The sequence below is a fragment of the Agelaius tricolor genome, unplaced genomic scaffold, assembly GCF_023055355.1.
Source record: "Agelaius tricolor isolate 1412-34295 unplaced genomic scaffold, bAgeTri1.0.p SCAF_3, whole genome shotgun sequence".
In the NCBI taxonomy this organism is placed as follows: domain Eukaryota; kingdom Metazoa; phylum Chordata; class Aves; order Passeriformes; family Icteridae; genus Agelaius; species Agelaius tricolor.
In genome coordinates, this window is record NW_027269263.1 from 5,462,300 (window position 1) to 5,490,112 (window position 27,813).

Here is a 27,813-nt window from a genome sequence, read left to right on the forward strand (position 1 = left end):
GCTGCTTTGGAAAGTGACTAGTCAGGCTCTTGTGGATCCTGGTGATCAGCTCAGAATGCTTCACCTGTTGTTTCAAGCCAAGCAAAATCCATCACTTGCACTGAGGTATTTATGACCCTCATTTAATGCCTACCACTATTTAATGCCTAAAGTCATGCAAATCCTTATCACAAGGATTTGATTTGGGTCCACAATAGGAAATCCCATCTCTCCCCTTGGTAAGGATCAGCCTACACCCAGCACTGGTGATTCTTCCCTTGTAGATGCTGCTCAACTGGAGCATGTCCAGCAGCCTCCTGTCTGAGGGCCATCTATTGCATCCTCAAAAGCAGAAGAGTGAGGGGTTGTTTTATCTCCTAATACATCTGTTACTAGATTCTGAAATAAGGCACTGATGCTGTGTCATGCCTCAGAGCAAAATATTTTATTGAGTGAACTGTAGCAATAACACAAGTATTTGATGAACATCTGGATCCTGTGAAACATGTTACACTCCTGCTCAGACAATCTTCCTCCCTGAGGCAGGATCCTCACAGGCCCAGCACACAAGCCCAGGGCTCACAACACATGACAAGGTAGGTGTGTGTGAGCAACCCACAGAACAAAAGGAACCTGCTCTGAACACAAGATAAAGTTATTAACAGCCACAAACCAAGGGAAGCTCTTCAGCACATACAGAGGTGGAACATAAGCCAGATAAAGTGATTGCAGCTTTTAGTTTTCTTTACCCAACTTCATTAACTTTAAGTGAAAAATTCATTAACTTCCAGCTGTTTAGATGAAAAACAGCCAGCAAAGTAACTTCAGTGTCCTGGGACAGCTAAATAATAACATTACATTTTTATATATTTTTATATATCTATATTTCACTTGCCTCTAGAGCATGACTCATTCTTTCCACTTCTGTATGAGGTGAATTAGCTCAGAGGTGAAATTTTTCAAGGTTACATCACAGCTCTAGAGCTGCATCCCAAGTTTTTGTATAGTTAACTAATACCTGTGTAAGGTTACAGTGGAGAACTGAAGTCTGATTGTCACAGAGGTCACCCAAGATAATGAACACACTCCAGTACCTTACTGTTTTAGAAAAGAGGAAATAATCCTATTCTGAAGGCAAATAGAGGCAGCTACAACACAAAAGGTCCTGACTGGAGCAGTGACCACCTGAACAGCATGCTGGCACTGTGGACTTTTCTGAAGAAAAACAAGAGGCTTGTTTGGGATACTCTACTTATGGAAATGAGCCTGCAGCACTTCTTACAGCCAATATACTTGGAATGAAAGCTTTGGCTACCAGTGTGCACACCTCAGAAAAAGCCTCGTGCTCTCACTCCTTAACAAAACTGCATCAAGGAGTAACAGCTGATTCCCTTAATATTTTGCAAAACTGCTTCACTTGCAAAGTGAACATTTCCCTGTCAACCTCTAACAGCCCCATTCAAACTCAGGTTTGTAACAGCCAGCTGTGAACCCAGTTCCTGTTGTCACCTGGCCCTGCCACCATCCATGCACTACTAGAAGAGAGAACCACGGCTGGGCTTCTCTGCTGTGTCCTGCTCTTCCTCCTCGGGGTACTCGGTAAGATCCAGGGTCAGGACTTGGCTGAACATAACATCATCGTACTGGGAAGAGGGAGGATCACATGTAACACTTCTGGTACTTGAAATAAGCATTTTGTAACTATGAGAAGCAATCATGAGCTGGAGTTCCCCAAAGGATGTTCCCCAAAGCTGGTACAGCAGGACATACCCAGCCACCAACTGTGTGCCTGGTTCACTGGAGCAACACTTCAGGTGTGACCCAGCACTTCCACAACCCCATGAGCATTATTTACCCATAATAATTGTTACCTCAGGACACACTCCAATCAATGCATCTGCCTTGCAATAGAACTCTTCCTTCAGGGAAATGACTATCATTTGGAACTGTTCATGTGCCTGTTCTCTAATGAAACTCGAGACCTTTGGAAAGAAACCAAGTATTTCAGTTAGTTCTGGCAACCTGAAACAATGCTGTGACTGGGGAATGGTGAGGGAAGAACTGAACTGTGCTAGCTGCAAATTCCATCACGATTGCTAAAATGAGAAATAAACCAGTTTCAAAAGCCAGATATTTTGCATGGTTTTAAGACAACTCCTCAGGTGTGCTGCTTTTTGAAAACATTTAAGAAAATAATGGTTCATTCCAGTGAATAAAGCTATAAAAAGACAGCAGTGCCAATGAATAACAATTTTACTTTATATAACTAGAAAGGAAGGTGGCAATCCCCAAATAAGTTTTTTTTTAGAAGTGTGAAAATGTTGCTACTGGCTGTATAATAATCTTGAATTAGTTCACTGCAGACAACAGCAAGTTTCTCAATGATAATGCAGCTTAAAGGTACAAAATTTAAGTTATTAACTGGTGAGATTGCAATTTACCCCAATATAAATTAAATGCTGCATAAAGGAAAACCAGTACCTTTTTAATGAGCCCTCTTTCTGCACACTTCTATCTACATGACATGTAAATTAGTTTTTTACTGGAAGAACTGTTAGTAAGAACTCTTGGGGGAAGAACTCTTATGGGAAGAACTCTTGTTAGTAAGTTACAAACTGCACAGTCATTTCAGAGTATAGTTCCAATTAGTGAGAGGTCTGTTTTAATACATCATCAGCCTGAAAGAATGCAAAGAAACAGATTAATTTCTTAGGATAAAAACCAGATACCAGTGAGTAGCAGCAACCATCTTTCACAGATCAGTTTTGCTCACTTGCACTATTTAATTTTAGCTATGTTTGAATTGAGTAATCCAGGTGCATAGAGGCAAAAATCACCTCTTTGTTTCCAGTGTTTTGACAAGAATGGTGCTCAGCACATCCTGATGTGTAAAGGGGACCTCTCTTCTGCCAGGCAGAATGAGCCTCCTCAGAGAGGCAAGGTGCAGCAAAGTGCCTAGTGCACTCATTAATCATTATCAGCTCTGGTAAAGCATCATAGGTGCCTATATGGGAGGCTGGCAACATCCCAGAAACCCTCACCTTCATGCAATGGGTACAGGACTGGGGCATGTCTAACTGCAACAGGAACTTATTTGGATTAATCAAGTCATCCAGGTAACAAGCAGGTAAGGGTCTGGGCCTGGCTCCAGAAAGAGCCAGAAACCCCAGGCAGCCACCCCAGCCACTGCAGAGGTGCGCAGTGCTCATCACCTGGCACACCACAGCTTCCACAACAAGCAGAAATGTGAAGTTCAGGAGTAAATGGTGTAACAGCAGAGGAATGCCTGGAGTCAGCCTGCACTGCTCCAAGTCACCAGCCTTGAGACATCTGAGCTCAGAAAGAGTAACACACAGAAAACACAATACTCATATTCAACCAGAACACATCATCTTAGAGTGTCCCAAGTGAGACTCAGAAGCAGAGCAGTATCTGACAGAAGGAATTTAATTCTATCTGGCAGGCACAAGTGGTAGAGCCTTCCAGCTTATCTATTCCAGAGGTACCCTCCAAGCAAACTCTGGGGCACTTGGCACATCACAGTTAATGCCATCAGGAGAAAAACCAAAATATTTGGTGTTTTAACAACTGCTTTTGTTTGCTAGCTCTACCAAGACTGACATTAGCAGTAGTGCTAGTAGAAATACTGTTCTGAAAAAGAATGCTTCCACAGAAGAAAATCCAGGCATATGTAGAGAGCTTTAGGATTCCTCCCTACAAAAAAAATCCCCCAGTTCTGAGCCTCCCCCTCTCTGCTGTTTGTGCTCCAGCCTCCGTTCTTGCTACATTGAACAATTACTGCCAAAAAGAGAAAGAGAAATTAAGAAGGCAGGAAGGTGTTTTACTGAAGAAAAGTCATGGGACTTTTCTCTCTCATAGACTCATTAGTTCAGCCCTAAATCCAATCTAAATTAAATCAGATTCAGTCAGGCTAAACAATCTCTGTATCCCAACACCCTGCAATGGAAGTAGCCACCCTTTTACAGCAGGTACCAGATACTGTCAGTAAAAGAGCAACTTACTTTATCAATGTTTGTGTTGTCCAGGGCAGCATCTATCTCATCCAAAATAAAAAAAGGAGCTGGACGAAAGCTGTAGAAGACAAGAAAGTATTTTGCATTGAGATACCAAAATGTTAATCAACATTCTAAATACTTACTTACTCCATAAATAAAGTTGATAGTATTTTGCAATATTATTCTTATATTTACTGTAATTAAATAACTAGGTACAATTTAACATTTAATATTAAATAGACAACAAATTAATTAGCAGTTAATATTTTTAATTAACATGAAATTCTACATTGAATATATAAAGTCATGACAGATAAAGAATAAGGACTTCATTAGCAGAATTTTTAACATTTAACATTTCTTTTTTGTATAAGCATAACACTTTCTCCTTCTGTCACCTACTTGGCCAGATGCTTGGAGAATACCCTAACACATTTTTTTTCCCCCCTGGATAGTCCCAGAACAGTTCTTTTACCTGTGCACAGCAAACACAAGAGCCAGGGCTGCCACTGTTTTTTCCCCTCCTGACAAACTGTCCATGGGCATGAAGCGCTTGCCCGGAGCCACGCAGTGAAAGCCGATCCCTTCCAGATAGGGCTCCTCAGGATTTTCTGGACTAAGGAAGGCCTAGAAACAAACACATTCACTTGTTACTAGTGAGATTTAGCATATTATTTAGATGGGTATTTTTTAGGTTTAAATACTGCCTGAGCTAGTGAGGAAACCATGGAGTTTGCTTCCCTCTTAGGGAAGCTGTTCATCCATTCTGAGAACAGCAGTATCCAGTTCCCAGAGAAAATGGTTTTGTCAACAAACCAGGGACCAAGAGGCTCAGTAACAAAACTAGTATGGAAATGGTGCCACATATTTATTATTTCCAGACTCTCAACTACTGAGCAAACTTGACTTTATCAGCTTTTATGTAACTGCTTAGATTTTTAAAATTATTAAAATGTTAGACTTCAAAAACAGATTTTTTTTTTGGCCTGGAAGACAATATATTTGCAAAATTGCCTTTTTTTTGTGAAAGGTTAGCTTTACAGAACCTAGCTTTGAGCTGGACAAAGACTGCTTGTATTAAAGTCTTTTTCTGTACTTTGTATCTTGGTTCCCAGGGACAAAATTTAAAAGCATTATTTTAAAGGAACCCCCATTTTTCCTGACCACTAGAGGTATGATAGGTAAGATCTTTGCTAGATGGTTTATTTTTCTCATTAAGAGAAGAGACAATAAAATAATACAGACTCTTCCCTCTGTGTACCTGGAGACAGGCAAGAGAAATTTCCTCACTTAACCTGCATTTCAAATGTCTCCTCTCAGATCACAGACAGCATGGAAGAAAACCAAACCAACACACAACATGCTGAAGAAAATCTTAAGACAAACAAGAGTTCAATCCTTTAAGCATTCCACAGTCTATGGAATTTGACATAACCAAAGCATTTGGGAGTTCCCTCTTGACTTCTGGTATTAACACAGGAACAGTAACAATGCTAATTGTGAGAATTTTTCAACATGTTTCTTAAAAGTTGCGAACATATTATTTATGTTTATGTTTTCTAAATATTTAAGTGGGGTAGAAGGTGCTTCAAACCCTTGTACAAAACACTAGCAGTGATTTATGATTTTCAGTTGTCTGTACTAATGATTATTATTAGTGTAACTTGATGTGTAAACCAGTATTATTTTAACTGAAGTACTCAATTGCATTTCACACTTGTGTTCTGATAATTTACAAGTCTGCTAAAAGCAGAATTAAACTAAGCCAAGCTGAATTTTTGCTCACAGATTACCTCTCTCTGTCTAACGTCAAGCATACTTAGGCTTATTGCCTATTCCTTCCCTGACCCTAAACTTCTGTAGTCTTTATTTCTGTAATTTTCTTCTTAAGGTCTGAGACTGTCTTTGGAAACCACAAGTGCTACTTTATTCTAGATAACAAAGCAGCCAGTATGGCCTTTAAAGCACAGGCCCTGTGCACAACTCACCTGAGCACTGCTGTTCCTGCAAAGCCTCTTGTAGATCCTGTCAATGGCTATGGAGGCATGCTCAAAGCACCTGCTGAACAGCTCATATCTCCTTTTTTTCACCTCTTCAAATTCCTGCTTGCATACTCTGGCCTCCTTTCTGCTGTTCTCAAAAGCTATGGAAAAAAAATAAAATCACAGGAATTATTCCTTAAGAAGTGTTTGAGCAAATACACAGAACAAATATATACTGGGTACCACAAACAGTATCAAAGAAAACACTTATTGCAGAAAAAGGAACATACCAATATAGTGTGAGTTTCCTTCCAAATTTCAAATGGAAGACCCACAAGCCAGCAAAGTTATGATGTATTCAATCTGCTCTGTGCCACATTTGTCTGGAGCAAGGAACAATATTCTTCTAATTCCCTCTGGGAAGCAGGCAGCCCTAAGCAGCACCAGCACTGACCTGGTACAGCTCCAGAACCCCTGAGGTTTCTTACATTGTTACTATCTTCAAAACTCTCTGGAAATACTAATCATTTTGCAGAACTGCTCGTGTATGAGTTTTGGACAACATACACAGTTCCTTCAGTTATGTATGAAAAATTTAAACAATTTTTAATGTTAAAGTCAGTACTTCTCAGAAAGCAAGTAAAAAAAGTAAAAAACACTTTGTGATGTCATGTGGGGAACAAATATCTTCCCAATCATTCAAACTTTATTTCAACAAACTACTCAACACTCAGTGTACGTTAATGACTTGTTGAACATGTAATTAAAATATAACTGAGGATAAACACTTAAGCACAAAAAAATCCCTTAATATCTGAGATGGGCAAAGCCAGCAGGACCAGCCCCAAGAGGAGGAATTTCAGTTAGGGTGGAATCACAAAAGTGACTGACATGAAAGACTCAGTGTTACCATCTATCGATTCTTGGAACCTGTCCCGAGCTATCAGTAACTTCTCTTCTGCTCTCAGGTTTGGGGCAGCTGTCTTCATTAATGTGACCTCTTTAGTTTTGATTTCTTGCTGCATTTGCTTCACTTGATCCTCTATATCTTTATCAGATTCTAGTTCCTAAAGGAAAAAAACAAACAAACAAACAACAGAGCAATCAAATTTGCTTTTGGGCCAAGACATTTCAATACATACAAGCAAGCACTCATGGCTCCTGAAACAATTAGCCCACTCATTAATAGCTTTAACTTGAAACACAACTGAAAATGGTCTTATTTCTTGCAATGAGTCTACCAGGCCCTGACTCTTCTTTTCCCCAAGACCTTTAAAAACTGGAAGCCAATTATTTTCTCTCAATTCCCTTTTTAAAATACAACACAGGAGCGGGATTAGTGCTTCGCTCCTTGATTTTTAAAGAAGAATCAGTGAATTCTTTGAGATAAGTTCTACTGATGACAGATTCATCCTCTGTTCTGTATTTAGCCTCTGACATGTAACTATTTTCCTCAAGATTAAAAAGGAAAAAAAATATTACAAAACCTGCTGAGAAAATGTGGGCTGTTAGACAGGGAAGGTGGGAAGCCTTGGTCTCTGCTAATACCACAAATAGAAGGTGAACAACCCCCCCACAGCCACCCTTGGGTTCTGGAGTTTTGAGCCTTAACATACAAAGTTGGAACTTTGAGGCAGAAGGTAAAGGGGGATGGAAAAAAAAATCAAGGTTATATTAAGTCTCTCAGTTCCATTTTTGTGGTTCAGGTAAGCTGTAAGTTAAAGCCAGTTACATGGGAAACTGACCTATGCAGAAATTCCACACATCAATGCTACATCATGAGTACAAAACTAGAGCACACATACACATGCACTTCAGCTTAGCAGTGGTTTTACCAGGTGTCACTTAAAGACTAGGGTGAAGAACAAAATAAACAACAAATAAAATACCTTTCACAAAAATAAAAATCAGATATTCCATCTCTAATAGTTTCAGACAAAAGATTACCTTTAGGTCGGCTTCTAGGGTGCTGTAGTCTATCTGAATTCCCTCTTCCCTTTCATAGATCCCTAATAGAGCCTGGGTTCCTTCCATTTCAGCTCCTGGCTGTAAGATGAAGGACATTCCAGTTCAGAAATACAACAGTTAACTTTGAAACGGTACAATCAATTCATTAAAAGGTTTTAAAATTAAGATACAGTGGTAACATGGTACAAGGTGTACGTAATCCATGGCTCTTCCCCTGGCTCAAATGGAATGAAGAGTTAAGATCTCATGAGCCTAATTAGCACACACACCTGTTAAATGAAGAGGAAAACATCTGCTCAACTCAGCTTGAAGCTATGCTAAAAGCAGCAGCAACCTGGTTGTTACATATTTACAACACTGTACATACTGTAAATGTCCTCATTGGAAAGATGCAAACTCACTGATACCTCAGTCCCTTCCAAGGGAAGGCTGTGCAAGCTGAGGCATTTCTTCCACTCAAAAGAATTGAGGAGCTTCAGTTCTGTATAGCACAAGCAGAGAATCTTGTACTGCCTGTCACCTGAATTTCAAACAGTCATGTTCCCTCAAATGAAACAGGTCCTATCTCTATTTATTAGACCTCTTTCCCATCAAGACTTTTTCTCACAACCAAATCTTGCTGATCTTCTCTGTGAGGTTAATTAGGAATCCACACTGTTATTCCTTCTGCTCCCCTCCTTGGTTTCCTCTCTTCCTTATTCAGAAACAGTGAGAGCTGGGCTCCCACATCCTTGGATCACTGGCCTTTCTTGTTCTTTCCCTTCACAGACTGCCCACCCCACCTCACTGCCTGCATTTTGTCTGCTGCCCAGTTCACACCTATCCTCCAGCAAAAATACTTTTCTAAGGAATGGGTTTAACAAGACTCCTTCCAAATGCACACACTTCTTGTAAGTTCTTCAAAACCCACAGCTCATTTCTTTTGTAACAGTGCAGAAAGTCTGTTTCTCCTCACAAGAGATGTATGTTGGAAAAAGAGGGAAGATGGAGACAAATAATAAGGAGCAGCCATCAGATAGCAGGAATTTTATTTTAGCCTATCCCTGATTTCTGTGAGTATCTACATCTACTGAACACAAAAGGATGATTTTTATATTTATATTTATGGATGATAGACCAAATATGATCTCAACCCTTGCACATGCCATATTTATTTACATTTCTGAACTGACCCCTGTGTATCCTCTTACTTATCTTCATACCAATTTTCTTGTACAACAAGATTTTATATATTTCACAAGAGTATGTTTCAAGCACAAGCAAAAATACTTGCCAACAGTATTTCTGTCTACAAAAATAAAAATAAATCCTTCTTTTGAATGTAAGAGACCTGATCACACAAATAGAGTGTATTGGTTTGAACATTACTATGTAAGAGAAACAGTCCTGTAAGGAAAGAAAAATTAAATTCATGAGTAAGTGCTCCTCCATGATATATATCTATCTTCTGTAAACACTGTAAGTACCTCTACTTCACTGATGTCATCCAGTGATCCAGACAGTAACTTGATTTTCAAGTCCTGCACCTTGCATTCAAGCAGCAGATTATGTCTCCTTAATCTCATCTCTTCCAGTGAGGTTTCTAGAGCTGTAGCTTCCCTCTGCAACTTTGTGGCTTCTCTACATGCACAAAAGGCACAAAACAACTCAAGGGTGGAAACAGCACTGCTAATAACATCCACAGAAAAACAGCATGAAAAATATAGCACAGAAAACAGATTCCAAGCACCAAGAGGGCTGTTTCTTCTTCAATAACCCCCACCAAACATAAAGGAAAATGGTAATTCTGCCATCCCCTCCATTCTCCTGAATTACTCCAGAGGGAGCCTCAGTCTCAGTACATTAAAAGCACATTCAAATACCCATCTTTCCTAATTACAGACTACCTCTTCTGCTCAGCTCTAGTGAACATGTATGGAGATTTGATCCTTTAACATGTAACCAAGTATCTCTTATCATTACAACCAATTCCTGTGGTAGCACCAAGTTACCATCAGCAGAAACACTGTTAAAATTATACACAACATAAATTACAAGGCATACAGTCATGAGTTAATAGAAAGTTACACAAGTTTACATAACCATACTGTGCCAATGTGATGGGGTTTTTAAACATAGCAGTGACTCCTGATTAAGGGATATCAGTAATAAGCAAGCACAACAGAACTGAAGTATAAACTGTCCACAAAGATGTTGATTTAATATAAAAATAGGAGAAAAAATGACCTAAAGTCAGTATTACTTTAAGGTAACCAACATATGAAAAGTCTGGAAAAGTAACAATAAGATTGGAAAATAAGTGTTCCCATTAATCAAATCCACTGTACAACTCAAACTGAACTGTGAAACTACAAGGGAACTTCACATGCTGCCAATCAAGCTGTAAGCTACCTCACCACAAGGGATGGGAGATCTGTGGTCAGAGAGTGAGACCTAAGACTAGGCAGATAATAAAAAAATTCTGTATGGTTTATGGGATGGCCCTCTCCTTCACACAGTGAATTAGAAACACTGTTCAACTAAGGCACACTGTGGATGCAAATCACTATGTCTCTAATAAATCTTTCACAAGAAAAGAAAACAAGATAAATCCAAGCATGTGATCAGTAAATCTATTCTAAATATTATCCCTTTAATCATCGTCCCAGGAGTAGAAGTAGGAGTTACCTATTAAGAGTTAACATCGTCTTCCTGAACTCTTCAACTTCATTTTGGCTTTTTGCAAGCTCAGCTTTATGAGCACTTAGTCTATCCTTAAGGTGTTGCTGCTCCTCCAAAAGTTCATTCACTTTTTTTAGAAGCTTTTCCTCATCCTGCACAGAAATATTTAGATTTTTAACCTCCCACCAAGAATCTAGATCTGGAACGTCTACTAAACAGAAAGGAGGAGTTAGACCTGTTACATTCAAATGTGTTACAGAGAAGATCTGAAAGGCACTGGGGAAGGGGGGGTTCCCCCCACTTTGTGGCACTTTTATACATTTCACATTTTGTTTTTTGTTCAAAGCTTCTCCTTCCCTTTTCTGTGAACAAGCACAAACTTGTTTCTTTAACAAGCACCATCACACATTACAGGGTAAAGAACACTGTGAATGAGAAACCCACACCTATTACTTCAACTAAAAATCTAAACTGGTTTCATAGCATTATTTCAAATGTATTAGGGGCTGTAAAGTAGCTTAAAGATATAAAGCACCAGAGTTGCTTGCTCTTACTCATAAAATTTTGGCTGAATCTGAGCCACATGCTGCTGGTTTTATCTATAGTACTATGTTGCCTCTTCATATCAACAGAATACACTAACTGAACAAAATATAAAATAATACTGTACAGACAGTAATCCAAAACTTAATTTTTAGTAAGCTTATTTTTAATAATAAACATTCAAATATGGCAGCTTATTTCAAAGTTAAAATGCAATATGCATCTGCATTTGTCTAAGCAATTACAAAGTCAACCTTGACTTAACCCCTTGAAAAATTAATCCACAGCATCAACTACATTTATTCAAAATTGAAACTGAGAGGAAAGAATGTATTGAATTACAGAGACAGAGAAATTGTTTTTATTATTACCTTCTGTAGCTTGATAATCTCAGCTTCATCTTTATGAATTGTCTCCCTCAACTTGCTGACTGAGTTTGTTAATTTTTGTAGATGATCACGATTATACTCCAGCTGAATGTTCAGTCGTGTCCTCTGATTTTCAAACTCCAGTCTAATCAAGGTACAGGATTTCAAACCATTTCTTACAAAGCAGGCTATTAACTGTGACTGGACTCTATTTAGATACCATTATGTATCTTCTATGTGAACACAAAAATCTGCATTACATTGATTCTACTACACCACATCCTGTGAATATATGTGAAATCACAAAGACATAGTGATACTGGTTAAACAAATACAATATAGCATATAGCCACATCAATATGGAAAGTGGCACTTGAACTTCAACCACCAGTTCATTTAACATTCTCCTCCTAAGATACAAATCTGAGGTGCAGTAACACATGTCTGTGAGGGAAACACTAGCTGAGGTTGCCTGGAAAAACTCAAGAACCTGTTTTCCTTACAAGAGTATGTTCCTATACCAAACACCTGCATCTTACACCCAGTTTTCCTTAAGAGATTTATTCACACATGAGTGACCCTTCATGCTAGTCTCTATCTGGGACAGTGCCATTTTTTGATGAGGGTATTAGAAAACGACTTTTTTTTTCAGTAGTGCTACCAAAATTTTACCTTTCAAGTTTGTTGCAAGCTGTTACTGACTGTGTCTAACAAACCCAAACCATAGCAGTGATCCAACTAATCCTGGTCTAACTAATCTACAGCAGTGGCCTAACTAAGTGACAAAGAGCACCTTCTACATTCTCCTATGACTTTGTGTTTTTTCCTGTGAGGGAGTTTCTCCAGTACCAGTGTGCCCAATCTAATACCAACCACTGGTTTACATTTTGGTGATAGATACCACCTTCTCTTATCAATCTCCTCTTGCTGTCTCACATGCTCTTGTTCATACACACGGATATTTTCTATCCCAATTTCTTCACAGAACTCCCGGAAAACATCATCTTCAACCTTTGAAAACAGAGAAATGGAACAAAAAATGATCATACTATTTGGCAACTCACACATGTAAAATATTCAATCACTTCATACCACAGACTAGATTTTTAAGGTACTTCAAGAAAACAGCTAACAACTACTGAGAAGTAATTTGTACTTGAAATTTTCAAGTAACACTTTCAGTCCAAATGCCAGACATAAGGCATTTGTGATCTACCAACTAAGATTGCAACTCCAATCTAAGCTCTTCTTGACAGCACCTGGTCATTCTGAAGACAGAAGTCATCACAGTGTAACCAGCTTCCCTGGTTTTGCCTGCTGTTCCCAGGCAGCTGAAGAAGAGAAAGCTAGACAGGACACTAATTCAGATACACTAGATTTCTTGGGAGTTGTAGTTTAGTTCTTTATTTGAATCCTTTCAAGAGATCCATAAATATTAATTACTATGCTCTGTTTATAGAAAAGTTACAGCAAAAACTCTGCCACAGAATAGCTCATTTCCTAATTATACAGCATATATTAACAAAAGCATCAGACAAAATCAATTCTAAATTTTTTTTTACAATTTAAGCAGGCAAATACTAGGTACAGTGTATATGGCTGGACTGAAGGAAGAAATAGCAACAGTCCATTCCTACAAATTCCTATTTAAAAGGAAACACAATGGAATAAACAAAATTTTAAGAGAACTCTACAGGTCAAAGCCTGATATTATTTATATTGTTTTAGTATTCAGGATTTTTTATCCAGGTATCAAGTACTACATCCAACCAAGTTATACTATCCAAGTTACACTTCTCTTTGGAAACTGATGATTGGTTCCAAATGATAGCCTTTATGTTTTTGTTTTTTTCGGAACAAGCAGAATGAAAGTTCCTGTATGTGGAATTCTTCCACAGTTACCCATCAATGACTTCCTCAGTGTTTGCAGATGACAGACATCTGCACTCCCTCATGCCTGCACCCCCAGTAAGACAGAGAACAGGCAGCAGTTTTGGCTTGTTCTTACATGTAGAATTCCAGTCATGGATTAATCCCAGACTGACTGATGAGAATGGGTCAGAAGCCAGGAACTAAATTACAGATGAATGATACAGCCTGAGTTACTGCAGACAGTGGTGAGGAATGTCTCCTTCTCCAACAGTATACATTTACACCAGCATCTAAGTTCTGGGCTGTGTATTTCCCAGATAAAACTGCAGTACCGTTTTTCCACAGCTTATACCAGATTTCTTTGCTTGACAGGAGTATGAGCAAAGGCAGCTTCAAAACACAGGTAGAGAGGAGGTGCTATTTCCCCAAGAGGGCAATTACTGCCTACTCTAGCAGAACACAGCAGGAAACCCCTCTTGCCATCACATCAGGCTTTACTAACATTCCCTTCACTGAATGCCTTTAGTCTCTTCATGACAACCCTGCTCTGCAATCTGTCCACTGTCTGTATGAACTGCTCTGGGGACCACTGGAAGATTGGGAAATGACAGAGAAACCAAGGGATGAGATGGCCAAAGTGTCTACATCAGTAAAACTTAAGCTTCTGTAGCCTAATAGCATGAGCTCTCAAAGCTCTGACAGAAGGCATTACCTTGTTAATTTTTTTCTGAAACTCTTCTATTTTTTCTTTTCTCTGCACTATTCCTTCATTCAGCATATCATGCTGAGCCTCAAGATTTACCAGTTCACTTTCCAGTTTTGATTTTTCCTAGATAGAAAGGAAAAAGATGGTAATTTTTCTCAATAGGATGATCAACTTTCTAGAAATTAAGGGACAGCTCTGTTTCACGTTAAGAGTTTTTTTCTGATTAAAAACATTAAGCATTTTCTTCTCAAATGCCACTTAGCCACTATTAGTGCCAATCTGCATGTAACAATTATAGTTTTAACAAGTGGAAAAGCAAACTAAGTACCTCATAAAGTGCACTTTGACTTCCAGACTACTGAAGGTTACTAGATGATAAACCAAGCTTACCAGAAACCCAAGTTTTAAACCACAATAGAAAAAGTCTCCTATAAAGTACTCTGGAATCTTTGGGTGTTTTTTTATTCTATCAATTCCTCAGTTGTAACTGCTGTATGTAAAACTTTAACTGAATTTAAAAAACTACGTAAGGAAGTAGCATTGCTTGATCAGTAATTGCAATTAAAACAATACAATTATTAAACATGAAAATTATAAAGATTTAATATCATACCATGAAGAGATTAGCAAGATGTTTCTTTTTAATAAGGTCTAATTCAGTCTGTGAATATTTAAGTCGTGTCTGAGTTCCTTGGCACTGAGCACGCAACTGCTTCAAGTCAGCCTCCTTCCGTCTGATCCTCATCAAGTCCTGGGAAAGTGTTATGGGGGGACAAAAAGCTTTTTAAACAAAAGATGAACTGTTGGAAAATTATTTTTTTTTCAGATGTTAAAGCCCCACTGACCAAGGCCTCATTCAAGGTAAAGGCTGACAGCAGAGGTCATATGCAATATTAATATTGTAATGGATTTATTTCTCCCCAGAAAGTATCCCCTTAAATTACAACGCCATTAAATTAAATTACAACTCCATCCCTCTTAAAAAAAGCCAACACTAAAGGTGCAACAAATCATTTTACAGTGGCAGGTTTTGGTTCATGCCAACATTCCCATGTTTTCACAACCATATTGTCATTTTCATTACAAGTCTTCAGGTACACTCTTAACGTTTTCCTGGAGGGAGCTTGGACCAACAGTGTTGTCCTGTATTTCTGCCTGTATTTCCAGCATGACTTCTGTAGTTAAGTACTTTTAAGAGACCTACCTTTAACTCAGTAATCAAGCTATCTCTTCTTTCTTTCATTTTATTCATTTCTTTCTCATCCCAACATCTAGCTTTAAATCTTAAATCACTTGATCCTCCAGAAATCACTCCAGATTTCAAAAACAAAGTTCCATCAAGAGACACTGTCTGGAAGAAAATAAGTTATATCCAAATAAATCTGAAAAAACCTCAGCCAAAGTATCCCATGCACTAGTGCTCAAGATATGGTAAGTAAAACAAGTAACAACCACATTTGAGTTGGACTCAATTTTTTCTTTTCTCTTCCAAACCTGCTAACATGAGGCATTTGAAGCAAAGAGAAAATCTGCACCTTCTTAGGAGTAATCACATTTTGGTATTATTACAGCTGATCAGAAAATAAAATGAAACTGTATCATTTCCTTGCATATAGCCCCTTGTGTATACACTTGCACTTAAACGGTGTAGAACAAACACCTTTTAAATTTGGTAGAACAGACCAAGCAACATGGTAACAGAGTAAAGGCAAACAGCTTGTTTGTAAAGTGAAAGTGTATATTTTTGTAAAGAACATGGGTGTTTTTGTGACTTTATTTCAAGTAAAAATGACTTCACACTCACCTTCAACTTAAAACTCTCTTAATCAAAATTTTAGAAGGTTTATTAAGTGAATAAAATACTCTCTGCAGCAATAGAGACAGGAATGAGAAAGAACTGTAGAAGTGTCAGAGAAGCTTGCAGTCCTTAACATAATCCATATCTACAACCAAGATACTCTGGCAGATATTTTAAAGAATTTTGAAAGATAAAGTCAGTGTTTTAAAATCATACAGTTTTAGAAGGATGATTATCCATCCCTCCTACTCCTCATAACAAGGACTATACCAAGACCTGTATTTGGACACTAACTATCCTTTCACCTGCCTCCTCCTTTTCCCAGAAAACCACTTCAACTTACTACCAGAGAAAAAAAAAACAACCAAGACAAGTATCTAGTGATTTGTTTTTGTGGAATTGGACAGCAGAGTACCAGCTCTGTGTTTATCTGCAACACTCCAGCATGTTTACAGAAGAATTTTTTAATGGCATCAAACACATAACTGCAATGAAAAATGTACGTAAAAAACTTTGGCTTCTCACTTTCAACCTCACTGGTCCATCAAATGCAATGTGTTTTGCATCCTTAACTGTTTCACAGATCAAGGCATTCCCACTCACAAACTGAATCACTTTTTTCAGTGGAGCAAACTGGGTTTGTACAACATCCACCATCATTTTAGCCTCTTTTATCTCCCTTAGCTTCTCGTTAATTGGTTTAACCTGTAAAGCAAACAAGCAAGGTTTAGAATCCATGTTGTTAAAGCAAAGCATGTCCAAATCTGAGTAGTCTGGGGACAGGACATACAGATCAACACAACAAGGAGCTCTAGCACTGCAAGACTAAAAACAGATCTGAGGTTTATTTTCTCTGTACACCACTGTCCTTCAATCTGCATAACCTATTGCATGACTATTTATGATGGCATTAAGATATATAATTGTATAGCCTGTGCATCAAATCAAAGGACACCAAGGCATGGAGAATAAACAAGAGAGTTCAAGATGTGTGTGTGGTTGCAGGGCTACCACCTTGCCCAGAAAAGCTGTGGCTGCCCCATCCCTGCAAGTGTTCAAGGCCAGTTGGTAGGAGCAGCCCGGTCCAGGGGAAGGTGTCCTTGCCCATGGCAAGGGTGGAACTGGATGAGTTTTAAGATCCATTCTAAACCAAACCAGTCTGCGATTCTATGGTTTTTGGGGTCAAGGAGACATGGGCAGATAGTTCCTATAGCTGGAGCAGTGCCATGGAGGGATGGATACAGGCTTTTTGGGAAGGACAACGTGGGGTGGGGACAAGGACATGATACAGCATATAGAATAGACTGAGGTACTGAATTCTTTTCACTTCAGTCTTTACTTGCAAGACTAGTCCCTGGGAATCCAGGCAGGAGCCCAGGGAATCTAGAACAAGGAAGACATATTCTAGCAAGAAGAGGATCAGGTGAGGCAAACTTAAGCAAACTGTATGCATGTAAATGGGCCCTGGTGTGATGCAACCACCAGAGCTGAAGGATACCATTATAAGGCCACTTTCAATGTACCTATGAATGATCATGGCAACTGAGAGTTGCCTAAGGATTAGGGGAAAACAAACATCACTTCTGTGCTCAAAAAGGGCAAGGAGGAGGACCCAAGGAACTACAGGACAGTCAAACTCATGTTGATTGTGGAAAAGGTACCCTATCTAGAAACTAGTTCCAAGCACACAAACACAAAATCCTGGAGAATTAGTCAGCGTGGATTCACCAAGTCAGTCATGCATGATCAACAACAGCCTGACACAACAGAAATTACTGGCCTGACAGACCAGGGGAGAACAGTCAGTATTATCTAGCTAGACTTCTGAGAGGCTTTTAACACTGCCTCCCCTAAGATCATCATGGAGAAACTGATGAAATAGGGTCTGGATGAACAGTGAGGTGAACTGTAAACTGTCTGAAAGACAAGGCCAGGGTGGTGACTGGTAGGACAAAGTCCAGTTAAAGGTCAGTAGGTAGCCTTGCCAATACTGGGATTGATCCTGTTTTATGTCTTCATTAATTATCTGGATGATGGGGAAGAATGTACCCTCAGCATTTGCTGATCACAAAAAACTGTGAGGAATGGCTGATACACCAGACAGTCATGCTGCCATCCAGAGAGACCTCAGCAGGCTGGCAAAGACCAACAGGAGCCTCATGAAATTCACTTCCCAAGTCCTGTGCCTTAACACTTCAGCTCACTCTAGTTAAACTAAAATGAGCCAGTATCGAGACTTACATGTGTATTAGCATGCTGATGACAGGAGAAAGAAAAAAAAATACTTACATCAAGGTAATCCAAAGCAAGAAAAGTTTCAGGCTCAGCTCGTTCTTGTTTTAGGAACCGAATGCAATCTCTTGCTATTTTTTCAGTGGCAACAACAATAGCAGTCATGTATTTGCTGAATACCTTGGTAACAGCAAGCTGGTATTTTTTATGAATAGGATGACACAGGTCAAGCAATCTTCCAAACTGAAGATTAAAATACAGGGAAATATTAGTTAATATTAATACTATACACTCAAGCAAGAACAAAAGTTAAAAATATATTTCAGACTGTCCAATTTACTCAAGCTGCTTACTCAGTCTGTTGCAGAACCTTTAAGTCTTAACTCTAAAATAAAGCATTAAATGAGGCCATCCCATTACCACAGAATCTGGATAGAGCCTTTTTAGACTTTCCAGGATCTCTGCTCTCATCTGCTCACGCCTTCCTTCATGGTAATCAATCCTGGCATTCTGCAGTTCACCAACTAATTTGTTCAAGTCTTCGTTCACTTCAGCCATTCGTATTGTTGCATTCTCAATCTCCTTAGCCAGCACTTCCTCCTGCTGCTTTTTTTCTGTTAGTGATCCACTTGGAACAGAAGCAAAAATAAAAAGTAATTCCCAATTTCATTTATACACACTTTCAGTATAAATTAAGGTCATTCTGAAATCACCTAACTTCACAAGCAGTAAATATCAAGCAGAAGACAAGACCAAGGAGGCAAGAACCGAGCTGTGCTAATACACAACATAAATATTAATGTTTTCTAGAGCAGCACAACTACAAAATTCTCCTGTTTTCTTGCTCAGAATTTGTCCAATAATAGCCCTATACCCACAGTAACAAAACTTGTGAGAACTTAGAATTATAGAACTGATTCAAACAAAATATGGATTAGTCATCATACTTCCTACTTTATTTTGACAGCCAAAGTGACTGAAATATTAAGTAAAATTAGTAAGAATTCTAGTTCTTATTAAAATTTCAAAGAAAATAATTAGAAGTAGAAAGCTGCTATGTTTTGAAAATGATTAATACCCAAGAAATCCAGTTAGCTTTTAATTTTTTACACATACATGCATACTTTAGCATATTCTTCCAACTTCTCTATGCGTTTTTCATGCTCTTCAACCTGTTCCACAGTCTGTTTAATGGTTTCCTATACAGTCACAAATAGAATATGTTAAAAATAAATAAGAGCAAAATGACAGTTATAAGATATACAGGTCTACATTAAGAACAAGTACTGAGATAGATATTTTCTTCTTTATTGCTATTTCATGGTGAGGTAACAGCATCTCTTTCACAACAGCAGGTGCCAAGCTACACCTGAACAAATAACATAAGGAAATTATTATATAAAGGCCATTATGGGATTTTCCATGTTCAGCTACAATTTAGGGAAAACCTCTTCAGCACAGATAATCAAGACACCAACAAACAAAAAAAAACCTTTAAACAAAGCACCAGGAAATTATAGGTCTTGAAGTAAAGAGGTGCTACTCTTGGCCCTACATCAATATCTTTTTCCAAGGAAGTTGACACAGTTTCCAAACTGGCACAAAATATTGCAGTAAAAAAACCCTACCAATGGTAAAGAAAGAATTTTCAATAACGCAAATTTATTAAAAACACATTAACTGAAGCAAGTAGAGAGGAAAAAAATACTGCTACCTACACAGTTTATTAATCCTTAATTTAACTCCTGAACTCATTGTGACCTTTTAAATAGTTCTAGGGATGGAGAGTTAACTTGCACCCACTAAATTGTTTGCATGTACATATTTCATGCACTCTTAAGTAAGCCTTATTCTTTTCTCAACAACACAATGGGACTTGCTTAGTTTAAGAAGCACAGGCAATGGAATTTATTTCACTTCTAGATACTAACTACATTTTTCTGGTAACTAGTAATTAAAAAAAGAAATTGTATTTTATGAAGTAAAAATAGATGTACAATTATTATCTTAGCTATTATTTATATCCTCATAAAAATGGAGCAAAATACAGACTTTTCCATAGAAGCAAGCTTATATGCTCAAGAATGAGGTGTTTGGAGCTCTATCACTCATAAAGCCTCATATGGTGCATTTTTGAGCTTTCTGAATAGCAGTCTCCCTCAACCTTGACTCTGTAACTAAATGCTGAAGAAATGCATATTGCCTCTCTAGCAGAGTTAAAAAAAATACAGCCAGAAAACCCAAAACACCTAACAGGACAAGGTTTCCAGCAAAACAGAAATGCTACATAGCATTCTGCCCTTTTTACTTCTATCAGAAGCAAATATCAGGCATGGTAACCAAGCCAGAGTGAAAAATGTACATATTTTATTCTTACATGTTTGGTTCTGCAATGATCAAAGATATCGCAATCAAAATGCCTGCAACTATATTCACACAAAAAAGCTGCCTATGAAGTGCAAGAGAAGAGTGGACACTGAGATTTTTCCAACTACAACACATTCTTACACACAACTGACCTTAAAACCATCTCAGCAAAGATGTTGCTGTGATCAAAATCCACCTCTGCAGGGTTTGAGTGCCATACACACATACAACAGCAGTGGGACACCTCAGAAACACTACACTTACACAAGCAGAGACTGCTGACAGTTAAGCCAATGTTCTGAGTACTTGTAAAATACCAGAGCCAAAGTTTCCAAAGACCAATCCTCAGTGTGGGCTCATGCACACGATTTCTGAACAAATTTAGAGGCCATTTTGCTAAACCTGCTGCAACATAGAAACTGAGTTAACACTTCCAATACACCTCTCCTGCTGACGATTTGATTACATCAAAGCATTGAACACGTTTATATACAGTTATAGCAGAGGGAACAGCAGAGAGACATTTTTCTCCTAAAAACCCAATTCTAGTTTGATACAGATACCTCAATTTCATTTTTCTTCCTGCGATTAAGTTTCAGCCTTTCTTGATCTCCTTTATCCTCCCAACGAAGCTTTTCTAGCTGCTGGGCTAGGGTAGCTACTTTCTTTCTTGCCATTTCCTTTAGCTCTTTGTACCGCTCTAACTGCACAAAAACAAACAAACAAAAAAAATTTGATTCCTTGAAAGTGAGAAAACTCATGTTGTTACAGCCTTAAGTAACTTTACCTACCTAAATTTTGTGAAAACTATCCAGAAGACTCTTCTAGCTTCTGATGGCATTATAATAACCTGAATTATTTTTACGCTAAGTTTCAATCCAAAGCTTACACCTAACAGTTCTCACCAACAGTCTTTTTTATCCTTTTTTGTTACTCTTATTGTTCAGGGAAGCTTATAGTACTTCCCATTCAATCTGAAGATTTACACTATATTTTTTGCACAGCCCAAAATTCATGCAGTATTTTCAGCATTCTCATGTTATTAAAAAATTTCATATAGTAAGTGAAATACAAATATTTTAAACAAATCTGCTAAGTGATGACTAACTGACCAAATGCCTCTAAAGTGCAGTGCAGGAAGATTCACAAACTAAGGTAGCAACCCTGCAGGTTCTCCATTAATTGATCAGAAACTATTTTAAAGAGGAGGCCGTGGAAAACAGCTACCACGTAGTTTTACAAACATTTGTGGCCACGTGGTTGCAAAGACAGCTTCCTTCCAAGTGAATTTACTATCAAGGGATGTAGCCCTTTCCCTCTCAAAGGGGAAGATGGTATGTATACTACCAGGTCTTCATTGGTTTTCCCTAATTGACACCTCAGATGAAAAGCCAGTTGTTAAAAATCACTCAACCTGAGACCCTGACAAACATTTTCTGTCCTACCCTCCCACAGTGTACCATGCATCTAAATAAAACTTAGAACTTTGGTTTTGTTTAAGTTCAAGGGTAAAAAGATCACTAAAAATCACAGGTCATTGGTGAAATAACAGTTTCTGTGTAATCAGGAGTATTTTCGGACTTCTCTAGTAAACAGTACTTTTGGGCCTCCTGGTTTACCTGACTTTCTCCCAGCTCAATATCTGCTGCTCTCTGCATTCTCTCTTCTTCAGTTTTCTCCTCAAATGCTCTCCACGCCTTCTCAATCTCACTCAATTCCATCTCTAGCTCTTTTATGTTCTGCTTTTCCTTATCATAGGCTTTCTCCTTGTCCCTTAGAGATTTTTTAGACATTTCTACTTTTTTGATTTGGTAGGATGTGTTTTCCTTTGCCTTTATATAGAGGGGTCTCTGCTGAATCAGCGATGCCTCCAGAGTCCTAAAAAACAAAACCAGAAACAAGCCCAAAACAACCAACCCCAACAAGACACAGCCAAAACTGCAAAGCCACAGGAAAAGGGGAGAGAGGGAAGATAGAAAGGACACTCCCTCCCCCCTGCTGACCACATATGCAAACAATCAGTTTTAAACTGTTAAGGGTAGGGCTTACACTGTGGGTATGCCCACAGAGGATTTTTTTTTAATATCCAGTGAAAATGGTAATTTAAGTGAAACCTGCTAAAATTTAATAGCAAACAAGTATTTATATAATGAAAAATATAACTAGACATGGTATAGGAGGTAAAAACCATTTCTGGATTTTAGTTAAGTGAATTGCTAGGAACTGACTTCCACAGCACTGGACTATCAACCAAATTTTTACCAGGAAATGCACACCTGCCAAGCACCCCCCAGGGCAGATAATGCTTTATTGAACTATCACAGAATCTCACTGGAAAACCTACTTCATTTCTTTTTCCATATGCTGATGGTCCCTGTTTAGTATCCCAAATATTTTTTTCTTCGCTTTAAATGAATCTTCTGCTGTAGAAAGAGCCTCTTTCTTGATGTAAGCCTCCATATTCTTTTCATCCAAATTGTTTTTCAGAAAGCTAATTTGTTTTGCATTGTGATAAAGCTGAAAAAGCTGCAACTGTATCCTTTCTTCATCCAGTTCCTTGATTAACATCTGGTAATGCTCTGCCTACCAACATTAAAATTTAATTTATAGTTTATAAAAACTATTTTCCATCATTAGCAGTCTAATTTCAAGGCCAAAGTGATGTAAGATGGTGTACAAGTAGCTCTAATTCCAATGGTAATGGTAACTAATGGTTAAAAGTAATGGTAACTAATCATAAAACTCAAATATTGAGGTCCATACTTTAATTAATTATACTGGCAAACCTATACTTTCTTTTATTTAGATTACATGTATCCCTCTACCTTTTCAAATGATACTAAATTATTTTACAGTATACCATACTGAAAAAACTACTAGACTAAAACCAAAAAAAGTTTGTGGCTTTGTTTTGTTGGTTTGTTGTGCTTTTACAAACACTACTGAAGTTCAGAAGAGATGCAAAATCTGGCAACTTAACATGAAAAAACTGAATGAAGCTTTAAGCTACCTCCTCTTTTTCTATCCTTGCTTGTTTGCGTTCTGCTGCCACACTTTTTTTCTTGTTATAATTAAACTGTGCATCCTCTTCTGCTTGCTGCATTTTCTTCTTCTTTTGTTCATAGTCTTCAGCATATTCCCATGAATTACTAATTTGTTCAAAAAGTTGAGTTCTCTCCTTTGGCTTCTTCATTGCAATTGACTCTACTGTTCCCTAAACCAAAATTGAAAATAAATAAATTATGCAGCACCACAGATCATCCTGATGCCTTATGAATTTAGGAGCACATAGTACAGATTAACTATTGAATTTATTTATGGTCAACACAGATGGTGGAAATGCACCTAGATTCAAACTCAAGGAGAAATTGCATGCCAAAATGAGGATCACCTTGCCAGCCACTCAGATTTTTATAGATGTTTCTGTAAAAGGGAAAAATCTATTCTTCCTTAGGAATTTTTGTCAGCAATTATAAGTAACATGATTTTGTGAAATGTATTACTCATCAAAAGCTTAAGGCCTATGTCATTAAATTCTTGAACACTGATAGCTGAATAGAATTTTCAACCCCTCAATCTTAAAAGAAATCCTTTACATTTTCATGCATCTTTACTAACAGGAGTATTTTAGGACAAAATTACTTCTTCCTAGCACTCCTGCAATTAAATACACTAAGCATTGATACAAACCCATACTTTTCTATATATTGTGAATAACAGAAGCACTCAACTTCTTCCAGATTAGCTTCCTTCTTACTAGTGTATGCATTTATATACAAACCCCATTAAGTGGATTTTGTAGTCTTGTAGTTCTTGGTAAGGTCAATAAAAAGTACATTGCCTTGTAGTGGCTAAGGGTGCTCTCATTTCTGGACAATATTTAACTGTGTATTCTATGAAATAACCTAAGAATCTTTTGTTTTCTTTTGAAAGTACCCTGAATGCTCACCTGAAAAATAAGGCAATTCCTAGCCTTGACAAGAATTCCTACTTTTTCTAACTCAGATATGTAAGCAGATCGGCTGACAGACTTGTCATTGAAAAGAAACTCAGAACAACTGCCTAAAGGAGGAAAGGAAAAAGAATTACTGCTGAAAATGGCTACAAAAAAAAAAAAAAAAAAAACCACTGGAAAAGAGTTACACTAGTGGAGTAATTTAACTGAGTGATTTTTTTCAAAGAACACAATAGATTTCAATTACTCCTTTATTCCTTTCAGTAATTTACTTTTTCTGTTTAAAAACTCCAGTTTCCAATTTCAGTACTTTCTAAAGGAACTGACACCTGCAGCAAGGTGTCAGATCACATTTCTTAGAGCCTACATCACCTACAGATCCCAAGGAAATACCTAGAGACTGATACTGAGCAAAGAACATATAGTAACTTGCTTAATTTTTAAAACTAATTAACTCAAACATATTTTTTCATTTATATCACTATCTGAAGGACTATACTAATCTGCCCAACTATGAACTAATATTGGGCATCTGAAATTCTAAGTTGGGTATTTTTGGTCTCCATTTCTTTATACATCAGACAATAGACAGTACCTGCAGCAGAATCTACCACCTACCACGGATAACTCTTGAAAATGTTTTCTCTTCCCCATCTTCCTCACAATACACAATCTTCACACTAGCTGTAGAAGAAACAGGTTTTCCAACATGTGCTCCATGAATGAGTTCTCGAACGCTTTTAACTCGCAAATTTGATGTTTTTTCACACATCACAAAGCTAACAGCATCCATTATGTTAGATTTTCCTTAAAAATTAAAAAAAAAAAATTGACATGACATAAATGGAAGCATTTTATTAAGAATTACAGAATCTGAAGAATTGCAACATTCTTTAAAAATTCTATTTCTGATTATGTATTTTTTTATTCTTTTAGGAAGAAATCCTTCTCTCTGAGGGTGGTGGGTAGTGGCAGAGGCTGCTCAAAGAAGCTGTGGATGCCCCACTCCTGGAAGTGTTCAAGGCCAAGCTGGATGGGGCTTGGAACAACCTGGTCTAGTGGAAGGTAAGATGGGGGGGTTAGAACTAGATGAGATATGAGGCCCCTTCCCACTGAAACCATTCTATGATTTTGGGATTTTGTCGAGGAAAAGCTGTTGCACAAAATAAACACATTTTTAAGATGTAACACACTGGCAGCAGAAAATAAGCCTGTCTGTAATAAAAATTATGACAAAACTGATTTATTTTTTCAGTCTTATTGGAGAAATCTTTTGTGCTTTTACACAGGCTTCTCCAGAGGAGAGCGTGCCACATCACTCTCCTTCCTTGGCAGTGTGTTTTCTGGAGTGAAGTGAGTGAGGTTTATTGCAGGAGCACTCCAGCCCCAAGTTTTCCACTGCAACTCTAGTCTCCTGAAGAATATTAGCACTTTGCCAGATCCATTCACCCCAGCAACAAAGCTAGCTGGTCATAGTACTTCAACAAAAACCCTCCTAATGGAAGCCTCTTTTTGTTTGAAAATAATTCTGTCAGCAGAAATGCTCAAGACTAAAGGGATCAATCTTCAACCTTGCTATGTCCAGAGTATTTTGACTTACTCTCCAAAGTATCAGAAAAGCAAGAACACTAGGAGGAAAACAGAGAAATAAAGATACTCAATTCAGAATTACATAATATTCACACCTTTTATTCCCTGGATTAATCCATAAAATGTACTCAGATTTAACTTAAAGAGCACCTGGAAAAAGTATCCTAGTTCTGAGACTTTACAGTGGGGACAGGATCATAAAGAACATGATAACAATGCTAAATATATTCAACTTACATTCATAGATCTTACTTCAATCAGGTAAGTGAGGAAACTACAGGGTCTAAAAATCTGAATTATACACTAAATCAATAACAGACATGAGAAATGAAAAGTGAAATGTTGAACCCATCCTTGTTGCTCTGTTAAGACAGCCCTCACCTCCTATCAGTTTGATAAGCAGACACAAAATCCCTTTTGTTGATTGGAGCTTTCTGAAGTAGAGATCAAATTTTAAGAATGTGAAAAATGCGTATTTTATGATTGGCTTTTGGCAAATATTAAAATGAATATTATATGTGTTATACTAGAATGTTATGCCATATTAATTTTCTGAAGTAGTGTGTTAAATATAGTTTTAGGTTATAACATAATATTTAAATAGAAACTATGTTACGTAAGATTTTTTTTTTTAAAGAAAGGACTCACATGGAGATAGCAGCCACAGGACACCTAAATCTTTCAGAGAAAAAGAATTTATTGCTCACTCATCAGAAAAAACGAACTTCGTCCTGCCTCACTCAGCCATGAAGACGCCATTAGAATTAAGAGGAAGAAGTTGACTCCAGACAGAATCCCGAGTTTGAATGGAATTTATGCATCATGTATGAAGTGTATGAATATGTAACAGGCTAATTTTTTAAGGGTTAATCCTCTGTTAACGTGTGTTCTTTTTCTGGCTTATGCTGCCCAGAAAAAGGTACCCGGACGTCCATAACTCTTTGTCTCTATTGTCTCATATTGTCCAAATACAAATTGTCCAAGTTTTTATTACTCTAACTATCTTGCTATTTTTATAACCATTTTATTACTATTAAACTTTTAAAATTTCAAAAAAACAAGTGACTGGCGTTTTTCACGAAGAAGTTCCAGCACCCTGGGATCCCACAGTGCTGCTGCCCCTTCAGAGCCTCGCTGGTGCGGGCCCCGCTCCGCGGCCGCCGCCATTTTGCAGAGCCGCCCCCCCCTTCCCGGAGGAAGCACAGCACAACCCACACACTCCCATCAAGGAGCAGGTTTCCACTGGTACATCCCGGAGTATTAAAATAAACCATCCTTATATGATTTTGGTAAGCTGAGGTAGCTAAGACAAGGTGTGCTGTTTGTAAACTAGGCTTTCAGCTTAAGCTGGAAAGCACCAGGTCAACACGATAATAAAAATGCATGAACTCTCTCTCCCCCAGTCTGCTTCTGCTCTGCCATCCTCGAAAACCTACGCTTTCAGCTAAGAATTACAGAGCAGGTGCTTCCTAGGCTTCATTTATACTGCCACACCTTCAGGCGCACATGAGGAGATTTTCAGCAGGTGCACAAGGCTAAATTCCACCAAACGGAGCCCTCAATGTTGACAGCTCAAAGGAGCAGCTGCTCCCTACCCACCCACAATACCTGATCCATTGGGCCCGATGATGCAGTTGAACCTCATGAAAGGTCCGATAACCTGCTGCCCTCTCCACGACTTGAAGTCCTTCACCACCAGCAACTTCAGGTAACCCATCCCCGCGGGGAGCTGGGGTCCGGAGCTGCCGAGCTCCACGCCTCAAACAGTCGACGAGG

At 38.1% G+C, this 27,813-nt stretch overlaps 1 protein-coding gene across 3 annotated transcripts; it reads right to left on the reverse strand.

Annotated features, from left to right (window-relative positions):
* Positions 1–518: 518 nt before the first annotated feature.
* On the reverse strand, positions 519–27,754 carry SMC1B (structural maintenance of chromosomes 1B). Of its 3 annotated transcripts, XM_071422284.1 has the most exons (26): positions 27,646–27,754; positions 25,066–25,254; positions 24,442–24,554; positions 23,503–23,706; positions 22,837–23,075; positions 22,112–22,370; positions 21,056–21,196; positions 19,242–19,324; positions 18,546–18,753; positions 18,183–18,368; positions 16,419–16,598; positions 15,300–15,446; positions 14,709–14,846; positions 14,102–14,218; positions 12,422–12,528; positions 11,521–11,662; positions 10,613–10,758; positions 9,412–9,565; positions 8,247–8,250; positions 7,925–8,016; positions 6,888–7,044; positions 5,984–6,138; positions 4,471–4,622; positions 4,002–4,071; positions 1,851–1,961; positions 519–1,622 (listed from the first exon to the last, which is right to left on the reverse strand). In XM_071422284.1, exons 1-26 carry the CDS (start codon positions 27,752–27,754, stop codon positions 1,515–1,517), a joined length of 3,711 nt encoding a protein of 1,236 aa, XP_071278385.1. In that variant the 3' UTR covers positions 519–1,514. The 3 variants fall into 3 exon arrangements, with proteins under 3 accessions (XP_071278385.1, XP_071278384.1, XP_071278387.1); XM_071422283.1 differs by lacking the exon at positions 8,247–8,250 and having other exon boundaries at positions 7,925–8,023; XM_071422286.1 differs by lacking the exons at positions 4,002–4,071; positions 4,471–4,622; positions 8,247–8,250 and having other exon boundaries at positions 7,925–8,023.
* Between the last annotated feature and the right edge of the window lie 59 nt (positions 27,755–27,813).